This window comes from Myotis nattereri (assembly GCF_964212035.1).
Source record: "Myotis nattereri genome assembly, chromosome: 2".
Taxonomy (NCBI): domain Eukaryota; kingdom Metazoa; phylum Chordata; class Mammalia; order Chiroptera; family Vespertilionidae; genus Myotis; species Myotis nattereri.
The window spans coordinates 191053522-191074033 of NC_138076.1; the positions used below are offsets into that span (position 1 = coordinate 191053522).

Below are 20512 nucleotides of genomic sequence, written 5' to 3' on the forward strand. Positions count from 1 at the left end.
AAATCTCTTTGGCTTTACTGTGAATTTTATCAAATACTAGAGGCCTGGTGCATGAAATTCGTGCCCTGGGGGGGCAGGGGGGCCCCCTCAGTCCGGCCTGCACCTTCTCCAATCCTGGACCCCTTGGGAGATGTCCGACTGCTGGGTTAGGCCCGATCATTGTTTATCAGGCCTAAACCAGCAGTTGAACATCCCTCTCACAATCCAGGACTGCTGGCTCCTAACCACTCACCTGCCTGCCTGCCTGATCACCCCTAACTGCTTCTGCCTTGGCCCCCACCACCATAGCTTTGTCCAGAAGGACATCTGGAAGGATGTCCGGAAGACGTTCAGTCTAATTAGCATATTACCCTTTTATTAGTATAGATTTAAAGAAGGGATAAATACCAATTCTTCACAAACTCTTTCAGAAAACAGAAGAGGAAATACTTCCCAACTGATTTTATGAATTCATGATTACCAAAGGCATCACAAGGAAAAACAAAACAAAACATAAACTACTCCTTTGTTTATGATAGGTCAAAATGGTCTGAATGTCCTGCATACAGACATTTTTTTTTTATTCTAAACATTTAAAGTACAGGAGTGTACATCTTTTTTTAGAGTAGGCTTTATTGAGCTTTTTAATTTTATTTCCAAGGTTAAGTGTATATAAAATTCACGCACTGATTTTAGAACCTAATTATACCCAAGACCTATACAAACATGAGATGTCCCTCCACTATTGTTTAGGCCCACAGGGAAATCTAAGTAAAGATGAAGAAACATATAAGGCAAGCAAATTTATGTTAAAAAAAATCATTTTTTAAGTTGAAATGCAAGGTATGTGTTGATAGCAAAGCCCTGGGAAGCTTCATTAGATTACTGTGCACATCCTGAAAAGGGGGTGGGTAGTACTAAATAACTGTTTGAAGAGTCAATGTTCAAGTGACCTTAAAAGCCAGGACATTGGGGAAATTTATCTATTAGCGTATTAGCAACAATATGTATAGAAAGAGGTGTTAAAATGGACTCCAGGGTCCTTATAAGTTCTACTTCCCAATATTCTGTAATGTCTCCTCCCATCTAAAAAAATATTAAGTCTAAGTATAAGCCTTAAATTCCTGGCCCTTGACTTCTTCCTTTTCTGAATATTTATTGTTCAAAATTTCCTACCCTTCAACCCTGGCTCATTACTTTGTTCACTTGTACCTGCCCTCCCTTTTCATCTCTAAATACTCTTTCTTGAGGACAACTTTAATCCCTTCCCCTTACTCCCAAGAGCTAATGATCCCCTGAAATACCACAGAATTTAATGACTGCAGTACTCATTTGGTACATAGATACTACCCTGACCTGTGGGCATATGCTTTTGTAGATTTTTGTCTCCCAAATGAAACTATCATGGCCTATCTTTTTCCCCCATGACATCTAGTATACTATTATAATGCTTAATAACACATTCCGAACACCTACCAAGTGCCAAACTTCATGCTAGGCTCTGAGAAATTAAAGATGCTTAAGATACAATCCAAACGCTTGAGAAATGTTTGGTATAATAAATATTTTTCTGAGTGCAGAGATAGCCTGAAAATAGTTTTCTCTTCAAAAATTAAGGTCACTGAAAGCTTCCTGTGGCAATAATTTTTTCCTTGTCTATCCTGATAAACACTAAAATAACTAATTATAGATTACTGCTGTGTTACAGAACATTTATATTTTTCAACTAGGTTGTGCTTGAAGCTGTGACCTGGTTTTATGAGAAATCCAGATGTACAGAGTAAACTTAATTAGCCAAAGGCTTTTGCAAATATTGCCTCAGGTTGTAGCAATTGTAACTAGTTTAATAATTGTTTTAGTCTAGTGACATCTAGTGGCAAAAGTGGTAAAAATAGCCCTGCTGTAAATTAAACTACATTAAAGGGAGGCCATCTTATAGGGAAAAAAGGCAAACTATGAACAAACTATGATATTTATTAGCATTAAATAATGTTTCAATCTCTCTTTGGCCTATATAACTGTTAACTCCTCTCAGTAGGATTTATCATTTGTTTCCTTGTAGCTGGTACATATTAATCTTGATATAACATAAGATTTACTGAAATAACAGATACTAATATTTTAATTATAAGTTAGAGAAAAGCTCTCACTTAGAAAGACCAAATGAAGAACAAAGCTATCCCCACCGGTGATATGCCTGCTCCAACAATCTTGCAATTCAAAACTGCATTGTTGTTTACGTGATTTGCTTACTGATATCTACACTAATAAAAGAGAAAAATGGTAACTGGCGTACGGCGATACCTTTTTCATTGGCTAATCAGGGCTATATGCAAATTAACTGCCAACTAAGATTGGCAGTTAACTGCCAACAAGATGGCGGCTAATTTGCATATGTAGGCACAATGCAGGGAGGAGAAAGGGAAAGCAGGAAGAAGCCCCCTGCCACTGACAGTGATCTGAAACCCAGGGGGGAGCTAAGAGCTGGGGGGCAGGGCAAAGGCGGCCCTGCCCCCCAGCCATGATCGGAGAATCAGGCGCCTTTGCTGCCCTGGCCAGTGACAGCAGGAAGTAGGGGTGGAGCCAGTGATGGGAGCTGGACACAGTCGAAGCTGGCAGTCCCGGGAGCTAGGGGTCCCTTGCCTGGGCCTAAAGCAAAGCCCACAATCGCGGCGCCCCCAGCTGCCACTGCAGGTCCCCGCTGCCTGGGCCAGACGCCTAGGCCAGAGGCGTTAGGCCTGGGCAGGGGCGGAGCCTGCAACCGCGGGGAGCTGGGGGTCCCCTGCCCAGGCCTGACACCTCTGCCGGAGGCCTCAGGCCTGGTCAAGGGGCCGATCCGGTGATTGGTGATCGGAGGGTGATGAGGGTCAACTCCTCTGGCCGAGGCATCAGGCCTGGGTGGGGGGCGGAGCCGGGGATTGGGGGGATATGATGGTCCCCTTGCCCAGGCCTGAAGCCTGGGTCAGAGGCGTCAGGCTTGGGCAGGGGGTGGAGCAAGCGATCAGAGGGAGATGGGAGTCCCCTGCCCGGGCATGATTCCTGGGCCAGAGGGCTCAGGCCTGGGCGGGGGCCAGAGCCAGTGATTGGGGGGAGATGGGGGTCCCCTGTCCAAGCCTGACACCTCTGGCGGAGGCGTCAGGCCTGGGCAAGGGGCCGATCAGGCGATCGGAGGGTGGTGGGGGTCAACGCCTGAGGGCTCCCAGTATGTGAGAGGGGGCAGGCTGGGCTGAGGGACACTCTCCCCACACACACACACCCAGTGCATGAATTTCGTGCACCGGGCCCCTAGTATATATTAATAAATGCTTACAAATTTTTGTCAATGATTTTAATCAGCTCTTATGAGGCAAATAATTATATATCAAAACTCGTTCTTTACAATGTCACTTTGCATTTCATTAGCTTTCTGTGAAACTGAATTTTGATAGAAACATTTTGTTAATTTTATTTTTTCAATCACCATTTATCCCCTTTATCACCTCCCCGCACCCCTCTCCCTTCACCCCTGCAATCACCATACTGTTATCCATGTACATGAGTTCCCTCTCTTATTTTTTCTTTTTTGCTCAATCCCTCCTTCCCTCCCCAACACCTCCCCACCTCCCAAAGCTGACAGCCTGCTCTCTATCTATGAGTCTGTCTCTATTTTGCTTGGCAGTTCAGTTTGTTCATTAAATTCCACATATGAATGAAATCATATGGTGGTTGTCTTTCTCTGACTGGCTTATTTTACTTAGCATAATGTTATCCAGGTCCATCCATGCTGTTGCAAAGGGTAAAATTTTCCTCCTTTTTATGGCAGAGTAGCATTCCGCTGTATAAATGTAACACAGCTTTTTTTATCCACTCATTATGAAAACCCGCGACTTCTAAAAAATTCTTTCTCAATAATGAATTCTCAATGAATCCAAAATTTAACATACAGGCATCAATATGAATCGGTTTTAATACTGGAGTTTACCCAAAAATAGTAAAAACCCAATAACATATTGAAAATACTCTTTTGATAACCACTTTTTAAAATATCTAAAATCATTTAGTTAAATGATCTAACAGCTCTGTGATCTCAAGTAAGAGATTCATGTTCTAGCTCAATGTTTTCCAAAGTGTGATCCATGGACCCACTTCAGAATCACCTAGAATGCTAGTTTAATATATAGTTGCCTTAAACCTGAACCTACTGAATCAGGCTCTCTCTCTGAGTTGGGATCTATAACCAGAATTTTTAAAAAGTTTCTTCAGATGGTTTCTTATGCATGATAAAGTTTTGAAAATAATTACTATCAAGATCATGAATATAGCCCAGCAGGTGTGGCTCAGTGGTTGACCGTCAACCCATGAACCAGGAGGTCACGGTTTGATTCCTGGTCACGGCACATGCCCAAGTTGCAGGCTCGGTTCCTGGTGGGAGCATGAGGGAGGCATGATTCTCTCATATTTTTTAAAAAGACCACCAACATAAATTCTTCTAAGTTGTTCTGCCGAGTCTCTCAGAATAGGCTGTTCCTTCCTTTAAGTTCTCCAAAGGTTACACTTTATTTATAGGCATTATCATGTTGAACCACAATTTATCTGTTAACAAGATACATAGTTTCTCTCACTAGACTGTGAGCTCCCTCAAGAGAAGGAATAATGGTTTTTGTGTTTGTATCGCTAAGCCTAACAATATCTAACAAACAGCAAGCATTCAATGAATATGGTTAAATGAATACATGAAACATCATGGTTCTAAAAAGAGCATGTGACTTTGACTTGTGCCCAGTTCCGAATACTATACAATTAGCATCAAATTAATCTGATCAATAGCCAGTTAAAATTTGGGTGTAGGGGGATGGAATTTTTTAAAAATGTTAGGAATACCTTTAAAACTCAGATTTCCTAAACATTTCGGTCTCAAATGCTAATGTGTTTAAAAATAGAATTTTTATATGTGGTTTTGGAAAGGTAGAAAAACTGAAGATGACTAACAGAATTTTATACTACTCAGCCTTAGAATGTTTCTAGGCTGTCACTTAGCAGAAACTACTGACAAACCAGAGCCATAAAAGGAAGTACATACATCTATTTTTATTGTCATATTCCAGGATTAACCAGCTAGCTCATTCAGGAAATGTTATTGCTTACAAAGAGGAAAACATAAGGATGATAAGCAGAGAAATGAAAGCCTTTTTTAAAGGTGGGGAAGGGACATCTAAAGCTGAAAAACACAACTGTCTGAAATTAAAAATAGATTGGATGGGATTAAGAGCAGTACAGACATAACAGAAATAAAGACCATTGTACCTGGAAACACAGCAGTAGAAATTATCCAAAGTAAGGACAGAAAGAAAAAAGTTTTCTTTTTAACTGAAAGGTGAGTCCTCTGTGAGAAAATACCAATGGTCTAACAGAAATTGAAGTCCCACAAAAAGAGAGGCGTGAGGACAGAAAAATATTGGAAGAAATAATGGCCAAACTATTTAATAAAAACTATAAACTTATTGATCAAAGAACATGGGACACTTAGTGGGAACTCATAATTTTCAATATGGATAGGTAAATATAGAAATAAACATAGGTGCAAAGGTGTGTGCATGTATGTGTCTGTGTGTATATTTTATATATCCTTGCTAAATGCCATGAGAAGGCCCGGCTCTCTACTGAAAGGACCGGGGTTCCTGGAGATTCTGGGGCTGGGGCTGGGGCCAGGGAAGAACAAGGTAAGCCTGGGATATTATATTGTCCCAGAATATAGAAACATGTTTGAAGAATAATGAGAAATGTTAAATGAACATAGGAAGCTAGACTGATGGTGCTCTGACTAGTTAAATTTGGAGCAAAAAACTTTATAATGAAAATGGCCAAAAACTGATATTTTTGGATAAATAAAAATAATTTGTTTCCAGCTGACCTGCACTTGCACAAAATGCTATAAGAAGTTCTTCAGATTAAAAATAAGTGACATCAAATGAAAACGTGACTCTACAAAAAGGGATTAAGATTTCCAGAAATGGTAAATATGTAGGTAAACATAACATTCAATATGCAATGTTTTTCTCTTAATTTAAAAGATATATGATTTTTTAAAACCAACTAAGAAAGCTAATAGAAGAATTAAAATGAAATACTAAAAAATATTCAACTGATCCAAAACAAGTCAGGAAAGGAGCATGAGAGAAACTAAAAGCAGGCAGCATAAATAGAAAATGAAGAGCAAAAGGGTAGATCTATATTCAACCATATCAATTTATATACCAATTAAAAGGCAGCCTGCCCTTGCTGGTTTGGCTCAGTGGATAAAGCGTCAGCCTGCAGACTGAAGGGTCCCGGGTTCAATCAAGGGCACATGCCCAGGTTGCTGGCTCCATCCCCGGTTGGGGCTGCGTGGGAGGCAGCCAATCAATGATTCTCTCTCATCACTGATGTCTGTCTCTCTCTCTCTCTCTCTCTCTCTCTCTCTCTCTCTCTCTCTCTTCCTCTCTGAAATCAATCTATATATATAAAACCCTAATATGCAAATAGATCAAATGGCAGAACGGAACCGGTCACTATTACATGCACTGACCACCAGGGGTGAGTGCAGAATATGGTGGGCATTGGCAGCAGGTGGCAGAGCATGGAACATGGTGGGTGTCAGCTGCGGTGGGATGGTGAAGCAGGTGAGCGGGGGTGCCAGACCAAGGCAGGATACCAGCTACTATCAACAGGGTGAGCCTCTGGTGGTTACTGAAAATTCTTTGCTCCCACATGCTGCGGTCCAGCGCTTATACCCACTACTGGCACCGGAGCCACCGCTTACACCTGCTGCTGGCGCCCAGTGCCGGCCCCCATCACTTGGTGCTGTCAGCGGGTGCGAGCAGCGGCTACTGGCCCCTATCGCCCCTCAGGGCTTCTCCACCTCCCACTGCTCCTGAGGGGCGACTGGGGCCAGCAGCTACCGCTCACACCTGCTGACGGCGCTGGAGCCGCCGCTCGCAACCACTGCCAGCACTGGCCCCACTCACACCCGCAGCAGGCGCTGGAGCCACCACTCGCACCCACTGCTAGCATCTGGTGCCAGTCCCGATCGCTAGGCACCATCAGTAGATGCCAATAGCTGCTGCCGGCCCTGATCGCCCCTGAAGGCTTCTCCACCTTCCCCTGTTCCTGAGGGGCGATCAGGGCAGCAGCCACCGCTCGCACCTGCTGCTGGCGCCAGCCCCAATAGCTCCGTGCCGTCAGCGGGTGCAAGCAGGTCCGGCGCTGTCAGTGCGTGGGAGTGGCAGCAGGAGAGAGGCTGCTGGCAGACAGGGGGTTGGGGCCATGGCGGAAGGGCTGGGCGGTGGAGCAGAGGATGGGCTGAGACCCGCCCCTGTGCCCACCGCAGCTTCGCAGCCCACAGTTCCTTTCAAGGTGCACAAATTTGTGCACTGGGCCCCTAGTAAAAATATAAAAACAAACAAACAAATAAATGGCAGACTGTCAGACTAGATACAAAAGCAAAATCCAATTATATACGGTCTACATGAGATATGCTGTAAATATAAAGACAAAAATAGACTTAAAAATAAACAAAAGAATGGAAAAAGATATACTAGCAAACAAGTGTAAAAAAGCTGGAATGACTACATTAATATAAGACAAAATGCACTTCAAGATAGGGGGTAAGACCATAGATAGAAGGGCATTTCATAATGATAAAAGGGCCAATATAATAATCACTAATGGCTTTGTGCTGAATAATAAACTTCCAATGCACAGAAAGAATGAAAGGAATAAACAAATTCACAACCGTAGCTTGAGATTTTAATACCTCTCTTTTAGTGAGAGAATAAAAAAAATGGAAGATTTAAACAATGCCATCAACCACGCTTTGACTTACAACACTACACCCTACAACTGTAGAACACATTCTTTTCAACTGTACCTGAATGTGTCTTATTCACCTAATAAAAATAAGGTTCTATAAATTTTTGTTAAATAAATGAACACACAAATGGAAGGTGGGGTATGCTTACTTTTTAAATATAATTTATAAATTTTTGATTTGAAAAGGCATCCAAATTGGAAAAGAGGAAGTAAAACTATCCTTATTTGCAGACGACATGATATTATATATACAAAACCCTACAGACTCCATCAAAAAGCTACTAGACTTAATACATGAATTTGGCAATGTAGCAGGATACAAAATTAACCCCAAGAAATCTGAGGCATTTCTATACACCAATAGTGAACTTTCAGAAAGAGAGATTATAAAAACAATCCCATTTACCATCGCACCAAAAAAATTAAGCTACCTAGGAATAAACTTAACTAAAGAGGTAAAAGACCTCTACTAAGAAAACTACAGGACGTTGAAAAAAGAGATAGAGGAAGACATAAACAGATGGAAGAACATACCGTGTTCATGGATTGGTAGAATCAACATCATTAAAATGTCCATACTACCCAAAGCAACCTATAAATTCAACGCACTTCCCATTAAAATACCAATGGCATACTTCACAGATCTAGAACGAACTCTCCAAAAATTAATCTGGAATAAAAAAAGACCCCGAATAGCTGCAGCAACCCTGATGAAGAACAAAGTAGGTGGGATCTCAATATCAGATATCAAGATGTATTACAAAGCCACTGTTCTCAAAACTGCCAGGTACTGGCACAAGAACAGGCATATAGATCAATGGAATAGAATAGAGAGCCCAGAAATCGGCCCGAACCAATATGCTCAATTAATATTTGACAAAGGAGGCAACAACATACAATGGAGTCAAGATAGTCTCTTCAATAAATGGTGTTGGGCCGAAACCGGTTTGGCTCAGTGGACAGAGCGTCGGCTTGCGGACTGAAGGGTCCCAGGTTCGATTCCGGTCAAGGGCATGTACCTGGGTTGCGGGCACATCCCCAGTAGGAGATGTGCAGGAGGCAGCTGATCGATGTTTCTCTCTCATCGATGTTTCTAACTGTCTATCTCTCTCCCTTCCTCTCTGTAAAAAAATCAATAAAATATATTTAAAAAAATAAAAAAATTTTAAAAAATAAATAAATAAATAAATGGTGTTGGGAAAATTGGACAGATATATGCAAGAAAATGAAACTAGATCACCAACTTACACCATACACAAAAATAAACTCAAAATGGATAAAGAACTTAAATGTACGACAGGAAACCATAAAAGTTCTAGAAGAATCCAAAGGCAACAAAATCTCAGACATATGCCAAAGCAATTTCTTCACTGATACAGCTCCTAGGACACTTGAAACTAAAGAGAAAATGAACAAATGGGACTACATCAAAATAAAAAGCTTCTGCACAGCAAAAGAAACCTTCAACAAAACAACAAGAAAACCCACTGCGTGGGAAAACATATTTGCCAATGTCATATCTGATAAGGGCCTAATCTCCAAAATTTATAGGGAACTCATACAACTTAACAAAAAGAAGATAAACAATCCAATCAAAAAATGGGCAAAGGACCTAAATAGGCACCTTTCAAAAGAAGACATTCAGAAAGCCAAGAGACATATGAAAACAGGCTCAAAGTCACTAATCATCCGAGAGATGCAAATCAAAACAACAATGAGGTACCTACCATCTCACACCTGTCAGACTGGCTATCATCAACAAATCAACAAACGACAAGTGCTGGAGAGGATGTGGAGAAAAAGGAACACTTGTGCACTGCTGGTGGGAATGCAGACTGGTGCAGCCACTATGGAAGACAGTGTGGAATTTCCTCAAAAAACTAAAAATGGAACTCCCATTTGACCCTGTGATCCCACTTCTAGGAATATATCCCAAGAAACCAGAAACACCAATCAGAAAGGATATATGCACCCCTATGTTCGTAGCAGCACAATTCACCATAGTTAAGATCTGGAAACAGCCTAAGTGCCCATCAGTAGATGAATGGATTAGAAAACTGTGGTACATCTACACGATGGAATACTATGCTGCTGTAAAAAAGAAGGAACTCTTACCATTTGCAACGGCATGGATGGAGCTGGAGAGCATTATGCTAAGTGAAATAAGCCAGTCAATGAAGGAAAAATACCACATGATCTCACTCATTCATGGATAATAGAGACCATTATAAACTTTTGAACAATAGACACAGAGGCAGAGCTGCCTCAAACAAATTGTCAAACTGCAACGGGAAGGCCGGGGAGGGTTGGGGGGCAGGAGGGATGGGGGTAAGAGATCAACCAAAGGACTTGTATGCATGCATATAAGCATAACCAAGGGACATAAGACACTGGAGGGTAGGGGCGGCCAGGGGATTGTTAAGGGCGGGGGGAAAAAAAAGGACACATATGTAATACCCTTTGTAATACTTTTAGCAATAAAAAAAAAAATAAAATAAAAAAATTTTGATTTGAGACAGACAGAAACATCAATCATGCTCCCCAGGGCATAACCTGGGTATGTGGCCTGACAGGGAGTCCAAACCACCACTTTTTGGTGTAAGGTAAGGTTCTCCGACCAACTGAGCCACACCAGTCAGGGAAGGACATGAAGAAATTAAAGTAACAATGGTTGGCTGTATTGACTAGTTCATCGTTAAAGAAATGGACAAGAAGTTGAAGCTAATGTTATAGACTTAGAATCATCTAGGCCAGTGATTTTCAACCTTTTTCATCTCATGGCACACAAACTAATTACTAAAATTCTGTAGCACACTAAAAAATACATTGTCGATCTGACAAAAAAATAAGTATAATTTTGACTCATTCACACCAGACAGCTATTGATGTGTTGGCTGTTGTCATTTTTTTCTAAGGGAAAAGAGGTCAGTACCCCTGACTAAATAGTCAAGTATTGCATGTTTTAAATTTTTTTGCGGCACACCGGTTGAAAATTGCTGATCTAGATGTCTATATTTCAAAATACTTAAAGTTCACTAAGCTAGATGCTAGACACAAGTACAGAAGCAAAGTCCCAGCAAATGAAGGAAAAAGTTAAATAAAGAAGCATTAAGTTTCAGGGATAGGCATAGGTACCTTCTCTGAGATTTAATACAAAGAAACAAAAATGGATGCAGGCACAGAGATTTACTGGAGTGAGGAAGAGAGTGAGGCTACTCTTGCAAAATGTCTTCACCTTCTCAAGCGGTTTAAAGGGCCTTTCGCTTGGTGTTTCCCAGTCTTCTGAGTAAGGCTCACTATACTGGTTAACAGCCTTGTTAAAAAGGTTAACTGAAGAGCTATCATACATACAAGACTGATTACAAGGTAATCAGGAATAAGTGATCAACTGTTCTAATATGGTGTTTTGGGGGAAAATATACTCTTAGGATCCACCTGGGCCGAGTCACCTTAAAGCCATTCAAAGACTGCTCTGATTAAGATCCATTCTCTTGACACCCCATTTTCCAATGCAGAGATAAAATCTGACTGCTGGGAAACACGGGTGTCTTATGAATGCAAAGACTTTCTACCTTCATACTATTTGTCTGGCTAATAGACAAGGAGGTGAAAAGGATGTGAAGAAACTGGTCATTGAAAATCTAGCTCCCTCGTGTTCTCCTTATCGCCCTTTTCCATCGAGTCATTCTAACCCAGCTTCAACCTCAAGCACTAAAATTCTCAACGTTCCATGTGATTTGAGAACCTTCACTGCTGTTCCATGAGCTGTTGCTCCCCCAAGAAAAGCCCCTAGCTCTTTTCAATTGTCAAAATCTACTTCACATATATCATGGTCTTCACAACCAAACACAAAATTCCCAACAAAGCTGTTTAGTGTCACTGAAGCATCTACACTGTATGTTTGACCTTCCTTGTTGGTAACAAAGACAGTCTCTTCTCTTCCGTAGTCAGCAAGACAATCATATGCTATATCCAGGGTCAACAACAAAAATGATAGGTCAATTGCAAAGAATGTGCCTATGCATGCGTATGTGTATGCATGCATATATTCATCACCATGAGTAAATAGAATAATTATTTAACATATGTATATATAAAACATCAATATTGCCTTTAGCTTGTGAATATTTCATTTTTATAAAATGACATAAATAATGGGAATCATTAAAAAATATGAGTGGTTAAATTTTTTTTAAAATATATTTTATTGATTTTTTTTACAGAGAGGAAGGGAGAGGGATAGAGAGTTAGAAACATCGGCGAAAGAGAAACATCAATCAGCTGCCTCCTGCACACCTCCTACTAGGGATGTGCCCACAACCAAGGTACATGCCCTTGACCGAAATCGAACCTGGGACCTTTCAGTCCGCAGGCCGACGCTCTATCCACTGAGTCAAACCGGTTAAAGCTGAGTGGTTACATTTTAAGAAATCTATGGAGCTTGTTTAATCTTTAGGAATCTAACTACTTTGCATCAGATCTACATTTTGACTGTTCTGCCATTACCATTTATTGCTACTTTCTAATTTTTTTAATTTCAATCTTCTACTAAATGTTTTACATTTCAAAATAAATTGGTACACTCAGACACTGCTATGACAAACAGAAACTCTTTTGACTTAAAAAAAAAAAAGAGGAACAGATATTTGGCATTTGTATGGAACATACATTATATTCTGGTATAATTATCCAAAAGGGTTAAAGACCAAAGAAAGAATCTGCTTGCTTATTAAAAATGCAAACATTACCTCAGTCATACAAATAGCCCCAAACTCGCCTGGCCACTGCCTCTGCAGATCACCCACCAGCATCAGCATTACATCATATGACATTATGGAACAATAGTGAACTCTGTGTAATACTTGAATATATTGTTTTGGAAGAATAAACTGTCATTAACTTGAATAAAAGCTTTCTGAAATCAAACCTGGGGGTAGAGCCCTCACTGTGCGGCCCTTTTACTACTTTGAGAAATAGCCTCATCCTGAAAGCAGGAAAGAGGGGAAAAGAGATTTGAGTATAAAAACTACAGTGATGAGTGGCCCCTGCAGCTGCCCAGCAGACAGCCCGCAGGGCTTTAAATTACCAGAAAGAACAATGTCAAAGCAGGAGGCACCTCGACAAATGCTGCACCTAGAAGTCCAAACAACCTCACACCCATCACTCTATTTCCTATTACAGCCCAGTCATTTGAACAATGGGCTTTGCTAGAATTGGGAACTGAGTCTCTTCCTATGTATAAAATTTTTAAACACTTGATGTCCTGATGCCATCGCAAGATGGGCTATCACGTATAGCCATGTGACTTTCAGGCACTGAATTTAAGCTCTGAGCACCAATGTTTTAATCCACGAAATGAAAAGAATAACAGCTATCATGCAGAGGCATGAGGGGGAGGGCATTAGCTACTATTATAATTATACTTATTATTTCCACCAATTGTCCTCTTTGCCTATCTTTTCCACTGTCCAGGATGTTGCTACTTACTTCACAAGTGAAACATGAGCATCAACTTCAATGCTCACTGGTTTTTTTTTTATGTGTTTGTTTGTTTCCTGCAGTCTGGCCATGGTCACATGTTGCCATTTCTACTTTCATGCCACTCTTATCAAGTGACTTCTCTACCTTCCAAATCCTAGATCACCTCTCAACTGCAACCTGCTACTCACCAGCTTTCCTCTCTCCTGAAACTGTCCTCAATGTTCTCAACACACAAGGTTCACAGAGGCGGGAAACAAAGCCAGAGCAACACAGCTAGCTAGCGAGTCCCAATTAAACCTCGGTAATCAGTGCAACCAAGTCCAGCTGCACTGCTTTGACTACACCTCATTAACTATTCACTTTCAGGATCCCCAGAGATTTTTTTAAATCTGAAGTCAGCTTCCCTTAATACAGAGGCTCTCAACCTGTGGGTCACAACCCCTTTGGCGGTAGAACGACCCTTTCACAGGGTCGCCTAGGACCATCCTGCATATCAGATATTTACATTACGATTCATAACAGTAGCAAAATTACAGTTATGAAGTAGCAACGAAAATAATTTTATGGTTGGGGATCACAACATGAGGAACTGTTTTAAAGGGCCAGAAGGTTGAGAACCACTATTAAGGCTTAATACCAAGCCTTTTCCTAGATGTTTCACTTACTGATCAATTTATTATCATAAAATATGACTTATTTCAAATACTTAAAAAAAGAAACATTAATCACAGAAAATTATTCAGTATATCTCAAAGTTCTGGGGGAATTATTGTTGCTTGTTTGTTTTTAGTATTTCCCTAAAGTGGGACAAAAATTGATCACATAAGGCCTCATCCAGGGACTAGAAGACTTTAGAAGAAAGGATGCAGCTAACAGCCATGTAAATTCTGACTGCGAGAAGTACTGCATGCATTTCCAGAGGGACAGAGTAGAAAGGTTTCCTGAAACCAGCGGTTGCCAACCTTTCAGACCTCACGGACCACCAGTGGTCCACGGACCACCAGTTGGCGACCGCTGGGAGAATACCAGTTCCCACCTCTAAGTTTCTAAAGATAAAGGTAATATCTTTTAATATTATTGTACAAGGATATGTGGAGATGAAAATTTCATTAACGTTGGCTTCTTTGGAGAATCACATCATTCCTCAAAATTATGAAAACTAAAAAGAGAATGTAATGTGTCATTTTATGTAAGAATCAGAAGAGTTTACCAAAGTCTAACTATAAGGCAGCCATGGGCCAACTACGGCCCGCGGGCCGGATCCGGCCCATTTGAAATGAATAAAACTGAAAAAAAAAAAAGACTGTACTCTTTTATGTAATGATGTTTACTTTGAATTTATATTAGTTCACACAAACACTCCATCCATGCTTTTGTTCCGGCCCTCCGGTCCAGTTTAAGAACCCACTGTGGCCCTCGAGTCAAAAAGTTTGCCCACCCCTGCTAAGGACTGTGGGGAACAGAATGAAAGCTTGTACTGCCTCATTAGTAAAGCAGATGAAGTGCTAGGAAGAATGAGTTGATATATGGATCATCTATCTATAAAGCAACATTTGTTTTTATATTTTTGTTTTTTAAGTATAGTGTGGAATAGTGTAACTAGTATAGAATTTGACATCAGTGATGAAGGTTCAAGTTCAATCTAGCAGCAGCTATCTGATCTGGCACAAATCACTTAAACATATTTAATGATGTAAAAATTAAGGGAATGATATGTGTATGGAAAGGGGCTTTTAAAATATATAAATGTAAGATTATTCCTATTACTATACATTGTACCAGGTTAATAAACCAGTACCTCATGTTCATTTTTACGTCCTAATATTTTAGGGGAGAGGGAGACAGAGAGATTCTTATAGTAGAAACCCCAATCCATTAACAGAAAATCATTACCAGTACTTAATGGAGATATGAAAATAACAAAATAAATTAATATATTTACTAATTTAAAAGTAACAGAAATATAAAGTTATTAAATAAACAATAAAACGCATAGTAAAAGGTAACTACCTCAATATACACTAATCAAGAAAGCTGATGGTTTGTATACACTCTCCCTCCTCAATATATACGCTCTCCTCTCGTACAATACGGTTGCCAGAATTAATTAAAAGTGTATCAGTGGTCATGGAGATTGCCTCTATGGATCTGAACTACTCAACCCATAGTCCAGACCATTCATGGAAATATAACAGGTAAGGGCTAACTCCAACATCATTCATTCATTCACTCATTTATTCAGGCCCTACTTTATACCAGGCTCTATTCCAAGTGCTGAGGATTTAACACTTGGAGCCAATGCCATCACACATTCTAGTAGAAAAACAGAGACCGTAACCAAATAAACAATGCAGTAGGTCAATGATGATTAAGTGCTACAGAGAAAAACAGGCAGGGAGAAGTGGAGAAGGGCTGCAATTCTAAATAGGGCAGTCAAGGAAGGCTTCGCAGAGAAGATGCCATTTAAGGGAAGACCTAAAGGAGATGAATAAGGCACACAGATATCTGAGGAGAGTGGTGGGGCTATGCAAACCTTTCCAGCAAGTCCAGATAAGTCAAAAGGCAAGCCCTTACCTTTCAAAAGAGGTTGGAAGGTTGGAATCTCTTGCAACTTGATGACATCGGGATCGTTGCTGACGTTCCGTGAGGCCTGGGAGCCCTGAGCTACAACCACAATATCATCCATCTTGGCTCTGTGCTTAGCTGGAGAAGGAGTCACTGAAAATAAAATTACACCCCTCAGGAGTTGCATGTTCGTTAGCCACCTCTGTCTCACCAAAGCTGTTTCACTGTAGTTATTAAAAATAATACTTTTATACCCAAAAAAATGCCAACTGGATTTTTCCTGCGATGGGGGCTCATAAGGGAAATGAATCATGGAGGACCTCCATTTTCTATCATAGCTTTAAAAAACTCAAACATTACAGGAATACATATATATATATATATATATATATATATATATATATATGAAACCGTTTTTGTAATTTAAAATATTTTATTATTTGGCACACAAAGGAATAGGCAAATTGTGTTTTTAATTTTTATTTCTTTGCTCTTGATGTCTGTCCCTATTTTACCAATGAGGAAATAAGGGCACAAAATTTGGCTGTGACTTGCCAAAAGTCAACAGCGGCAGAAAAAGGGTTAGGAAAGGAACTGGAGGTCTACAGGTTGTTGGTATACATGACCCATCCTTGTGGCACTGCGGGTGCAGAGCTGTCTAGCCACCCGTCCCAGCAAACCAAGTATATTTAACAGTTCCTAATAAGGGGGGGATGGGGACAAACCCTGATACTCAACCCTAGATAATGGGTGTATTCCTGAGGCACCAGCCCCCTCTCACCCTTAAAGTTACAGGCATTAGTCCAGGAAGGTAAAAAATAATCAGTAGGTCCCTTCCAGATTGAGGCAAAATTCAGAAACTTGGAGGACCGCTCGAGGCAGGTCAATTTCAGGTCTCTTAGAAAAATGCAATCGACTCGGAGGGAAGTGATTCAAACTATCAAGGACTCACTGGTCCAAGACATCCTCCTCTCCCCAAATATGTTCCTGGCTGGGGCCAGAATAAACCTTTTACACGCTACAAGGCAGATCTGCACGCTCATCATCACAGTCAGGGTCTCCAGGGTCGATCCAGGGATGCCACAGAACTGCCCTGCCACCTAGAGGCTGCAGTCTCCTATGGCATGGCGTTCACTCTTCCAGAATCCCTTTTTTCTCTCTCTCTCTCTCTCTCTAAGAAATATCTCTTAATCTCTTGGTAATTTACCTAACGCACCCAAGAGTTAAAAGACTGCACACCTGCCACACATCCCTTCTGAAAAGGAAGCTCTGAGACCCGTTTTTAAGAAGGAGCCTGTTCTTAGAAGTCCTGTCTACGATCCATCCACTGCGAGAACCAAATCTCACCCGAGTCCCAATGCCAATCATTAACTAGGTCATCTTTCCAATAGGCTGCGGCCGGGAGAGACAGCTGTTTCGAAAATAAATAATGGGGATGGGCGCCCACGCTGGCTTAGCTGCTGTCACAGGCGCCCACTTCATCAGGGGAGTCAAGGCTACGACAGATGGTGACTTAAAAAAAAAAAAAAAAAAAGCACAGGGAGGGCTTTCAGTGCGTTCGTGCCCGCCGGTCCCAGACCCCACTGGGCTGGGAGGCAGCGCCCTCCGCAGGCCGACACGGCTGCGTGGAGGAAGGTGGAAGTTAGGGCACCGACCTGAGGAGTTCAGATCGTTGGGTCGGCTCTCGGCCTCCGAGCTCTGCTCACTGCCCATGGTGCAGGCAGCAACCGGCAGCGAACAGCGGGGAGGCGGTCACCGCTCCGGCTGGGCTGCGGGGGCGACGGGCCAGGACGGGAGCGGGATGGGGATGCTACATCCAGTCGGGGCGCCGCAGCGGGGCGCTGTGTGCGGATGGAGCGCCCAGCCCGCGTAGGGGCGCGGGCGGTGGGGAGTGGGGAGCCCCTGTTTGGGGAACGGACGCGCAAGGAGGAGCAGCGCTGCCGCCTCCTCTGGAGGAATTCCAAGAAGAGGCGGAACGGCCGGCTTCAGCCGCGCCTGCCACCTGCGGGCGGCGCCGCTTTCACTCACTCGCTCACGCGCCGCCGGCTCGCTCCTTCCGGGACGCGGATTGGCGGCGCCGGCGGCGCGCGGCCGTCAGTTCCGGGTTAGAGGGCCGCCACCTCCCCCCGCAGGACGGGCGGGACGATCGCGTAGGAAACGAGGGTGACGCCCCCTTAAAGGGCCCGACACCCTGAAAACCAGACCCGCCCAAAAGGATAAGCTCTTTGCTATTATACTGACCCGTCACCTTTAAGCATCATTCACACGACACTTTATCCCTATCGTTAGAACGTTATAAAATAGATGTGTATTTTATTAGACTTTATTTTCCAGATAAGGAGAGGTAGACTCAGGGTCTGAATCCACAATTGTCTGGATCAGCGGTTCTCAAACTGTGGGTTGCGACCCCTTTGGCGGTCAAACGACCCTTTCACAGGGGTCGCCTAAGACCATCCTGCATATCAGATATTTAAATTACGATTCGTAACAGTAGCAACATTACAGTTATGAAGTAGCCACGAAAATAATTTTATGGTTGGGTCACAGCATGAGGAACTGTATTTAAAGGGCCAGAAGGTTGAGAACCACTATTGGAAAGCTCCTGTTTCAGCTCTGAAAGCTGGTTGTGTGGCAGTGGACGACCATCCCAAAAATACCATGGTGAAAGAAGGAGCTGGAAGTGAGACAAAATGGTATGTGTGCATCTTCAAAGGAAAGTGGATGCCGCTCCAGTCTAGGCACTTTCTAGGAGACCTTGACAATTACCGGCAAGCTGCCATTCTGAAAGAAGCAAAGGCGAGGAAGGAGTACAGGTAATGCAGAGTGGAAACTGCAGTTTGGGCAGGTCAAGGACTTTGACCTAGCAATGCAATGCCATCAGAGTTGGGACGTTCTGGGATTCTCAGAACTTTGCAATTGATTTCTATTGTTTGCTTCAAGAAATTTCAAGCAAATGCCCTGAGATTTTATATATCTATAATAATAAAAGCGTAATATACTAATTAGACCGAACGTCCTTCTGTCCTTCCACATGAAGCCAGGGCTGCAAGGGAAGCCTGGGTCCCGGGTGCCAGAGGGAAGCTGGAGCTGGCAGCCGGGGGAAGGAAGGCCTACTCTTTTTTTTTTTTTTTAATTAAATCTTTATTGTTCAGATTATTACATTAGTTACTCTTTTTTCCCCCATAACTCCCCTCCTCCCAGTTCCCACCCCACCCTCCGCCCTCACCACCCCCCCACTGTCCTCATCCATAGGTGCACAATTTTTGTCCAGTCTCTTCCCGCATCCCCTACACCCCTTTCCCCCCCAAGAATAGTCAGTCCATTCCCTTTCTATGTCCCTGATTCTATTATAATCACCAGTTCATTCTGTTCATCAGATTATTTATTTACTTAATTCTTAGATTCACTTGTTGATAGATGCATATTTGTTGTTCATAATTTGTATCTTTACCTTTTTCTTCTTCTTCCTCTTCTTAAAGGATACCTTTCAGCATTTCATATAATACTGGTTTGGTGGTGATGAACTCCTTTAGCTTTTCCTTATCTGTGAAGCTCTTTATCTGACCTTCAATTCTGAATGATAGCTTTGCTGGATTAAATAATCTTGGTTGTAGGTTCTTGGCATTCATCACTTTGAATATTTCTTGCCACTCCCTTCTGGCCTGCAAAGTTTCTGTTGAGAAATCAGCTGACAGTCGTATGGGTATTCCCTTGTAGGTAACTAAGTTTCTTTCTCTTGCTGCTTTTTAGATTCTCTCTTTGTCTTTTGCTCTTCGCATTTTAATTATGATGTGTCTTGGTGTGATCCTCTTTGGATTCCTTTTGTTTGAGGTTCTCTGCGCTTCCTGGACTTGTAAGTCTATTTCTTTCACCAGGTAGGGGAAGTTTTCTGTCATTATTTCTTCAAATAGGTTTTCAATATCTTGCTCTCTCTCATCTTCTGGCACCCCTATAATTCTGATGTTGGTACGCTTGAAGCTGTCCCAGAGGCTCCTTACACTATCTTCGTATTTTTGGATTCTTTTTTCATTTTGCTTTTCCGGTTGGGTGCTTTTTGCTTCTTCGCATTTCAAATCTTTGACTTGATTCTTGCGCTCCTCTGGTCTGCTGTTGGGAGTCTGTGTAATATTCTTTATCTCAGTCAGTGTATGCTTAATTTCTAGTTGGTCCTTTATCACAACATCGAGGGTCTCATTAGATTTCTTGAGGATCTCACTATATCGGCGGTCTCACCAGTCTTTTCGAGGGCCTTACTAAATTTATTGGCGGCTTCCAGACAGTTCTTGAGAGACCTTAAAAGTGTGGTTTTGAGCTCTATATCCAGCATTTTGCCTTCCTCCATTTCTGTCCTGTTTCTTTGTCTCCGCATTTTTTATGCTTTCTTGGTGCACCCCCTAGTGGTCTTTGTGCGCAGTCTTGTTGTAGTTAAGCCTTGATTGTTGTAGGTAACACTGGAGGGGATTTGATCTCCAGGCCAACTGGCTGTGAGAATCAGCTGTATCTGCAGTGGGAAAACTTCTGTCCTCTAGGGAGGTGCTAATCCAGCTTTTGCCTGAGGCTATCCAGCAAATGCCTCTGTGCAGGGCTTGGTCAGGGCGGGTCCCAGGGGATCAACAGGGCAGGCAGAGCAAGCAGTTATGCTGCTCTCAGTCCCATCCCC

General features: G+C 42.1%; 1 protein-coding gene across 1 annotated transcript in view; it reads right to left on the minus strand.

The window, feature by feature from the left end:
• BORCS5 (BLOC-1 related complex subunit 5) overlaps nt 1–17917 on the minus strand; it is a 74775-nt gene extending 56858 nt beyond the window's left edge. Inside the window, exons 1-2 of the mRNA XM_081082462.1 lie at nt 17508–17917; nt 15862–16005 (exon numbers count right to left, since the gene is read on the minus strand). Of these exons, the coding sequence (XP_080938588.1) occupies nt 15862–16005; nt 17508–17565 (202 nt within the window). The 5' untranslated portion in view covers nt 17566–17917. The remainder of the gene's footprint in view (nt 1–15861; nt 16006–17507) is intronic.
• Nucleotides 17918–20512: the final 2595 nt, after the last annotated feature.